The 1,821-nt window shown below is 49.6% G+C and overlaps 1 protein-coding gene across 1 annotated transcript in view; it reads right to left on the bottom strand.

The window, feature by feature from the left end:
* Window positions 1-6: 6 nt before the first annotated feature.
* Window positions 7-1,821, bottom strand: part of trhrb (thyrotropin-releasing hormone receptor b) — a 3,970-nt gene continuing 2,155 nt past the window's right edge. Inside the window, exon 2 of the mRNA XM_008402428.2 lies at window positions 7-1,029. Coding sequence (XP_008400650.1) covers window positions 562-1,029 — 468 coding nt within the window. The 3' untranslated portion in view covers window positions 7-561. The remainder of the gene's footprint in view (window positions 1,030-1,821) is intronic.

Genomic DNA, 1,821 nt, shown 5'->3' on the forward strand with positions numbered 1-1,821 from the left:
TGGACCCCCAGCTGCTGGATGTCTGGCTCCTCTGAATGGTTCTGCCCTTCGTGGGCTTTGGTTCCTGTTGGGCCGCGGCGTGGCTCAAGCCGTGGTGCCGCTGCTTTCCTGCAGCCTGCCGGTGAAAACGAAGTTGTCACCTTGCTGATCCTTGTTTTTATGGGATGCCGTGTGAAGGCGTGAGCGTGACTTGCTGCTGTCTCAGCTGCAGAGATCATAAATGTGAGAGCTGGGCATATTTGCAGTGGGGAAGGTGTTTTTACTCCCAGTCTGGCCATGTTGACTCAAACACCTTGCGTGGGCCGGACTCAGATATGATGATAACAGCTGCGTAATGGCGGCTCTTATCTGTCGGGGTGTTTGTGGCTTTACGACGTCTGCCATCACTCTCGGCTAACAGCATGTTTGGCTTTGAGCCTCAGAGCCTCTCATTGCGCTCCACTGGCTGTGATCTGTGTTTACATCTCTACCTGCAGCAGCCTGGCTTTAAAAAGGTCAGCAGGCACTCAGGAAACAATATTCCCACTTAAGGGAGTCCATTAGGCAACACTTTGGAGGTCTTTAGTCCTCGGGAGACTCGCCAGTCGCCTCGCTGGCCTCCAACCAGTCATGACCGAAGTTCACCTTTGCACAGCCACACGACTCGGAGAACGTGGCCTTCTGGTCGGCCAGCAGCTCGTCGGTGACCGTCAGCTCCTCCAGCTCGGTGGCGAAGTGATCTGTGCTTTCCACCAGCGAAGTGTCCTTGACGGCACTGTAGGTGAGCGCCACGCTGCACGCCGCCGGTTTGTCTGAGCCCTTCGCCCCGCAGCGGCAGAACTTACGGAAAGCGGCGCGAAACTTCTGAGACATGGCGTTGTAGATGACCGGGTTGATGGCGCTGTTCAGGTAGATGCAGACCTTGCAGAAAAGGAGGAACCAGTTGTCCAGGTAGGGCTGGTCCAGGAAGGAGTTGACCACCACCAGGGTGCGGTATGGCATCCAGAGCACGGCGAACAGGATCACCACCACCGCCAGCATCTTGGTCACCTGCAGAGGACACAGGTTTAAAATAACGCTGACCAGTGACAATTCTAAATGGACGACATCAAGATGATTATGAAGGAAAATGTTGTTTGGCATTAATGTGCCAATATTTATCACATATTAATATTTTTGTGTCAAATCAGACATAATTGCATATAGAAGTCATATTCACTGATCATTTTTTTGTTTTTCAAGATGGCTGCACGATTTTTATTGCTCTAAAATCAGCAGATGAATTGGTGTTAAATCATAGTCGACATATTTTGAACCATAGAAATCATATTTGTTTGAATCTTGTGTTTCATTTTACTGGTGGACGTCACGTTTTAAAATGGCGGGATAGTCGTGACGGAGAACATATGTTGGCACTGAAATCAACAGAAGTTGTTAACCATGGCTAACCACAACGCTCATTAGCTAAGCTAAGCTAATGCTAACCTGTTAAACATATAAACTATTAGAGGAACCATTGAGATGCCCGTCATCATCCTGTCCTTCAGGTGGAGACAGTCCGACACTCGCTAATAGAAAATCCTCTTTCTGATTCTGCTGCATCTTTAAAGTTTTAGGAATTATTTGGTTCTGTCCATCTTGGTCCATTGTCTCCACTTTGGGCTCGTCTGTCCAGAGTCCCGCCTCTTTCAGTCCTTCATAACTGCAGTTTGGTTCTCGTCACCCTGATGCAGTTTCAGTTCATGTGAAGCAAACAGAGCAGCTGATTGGACCCCAGCAGCTGATTGGTCCCCAGCAGCTGATTGGTCCCCAGCAGCTGATTGGTCCCCAGCAGCTGATTGG

The sequence above is a fragment of the Poecilia reticulata genome, unplaced genomic scaffold (assembly GCF_000633615.1).
Source record: "Poecilia reticulata strain Guanapo unplaced genomic scaffold, Guppy_female_1.0+MT scaffold_232, whole genome shotgun sequence".
NCBI classification, from domain to species: Eukaryota; Metazoa; Chordata; class Actinopteri; order Cyprinodontiformes; family Poeciliidae; genus Poecilia; species Poecilia reticulata.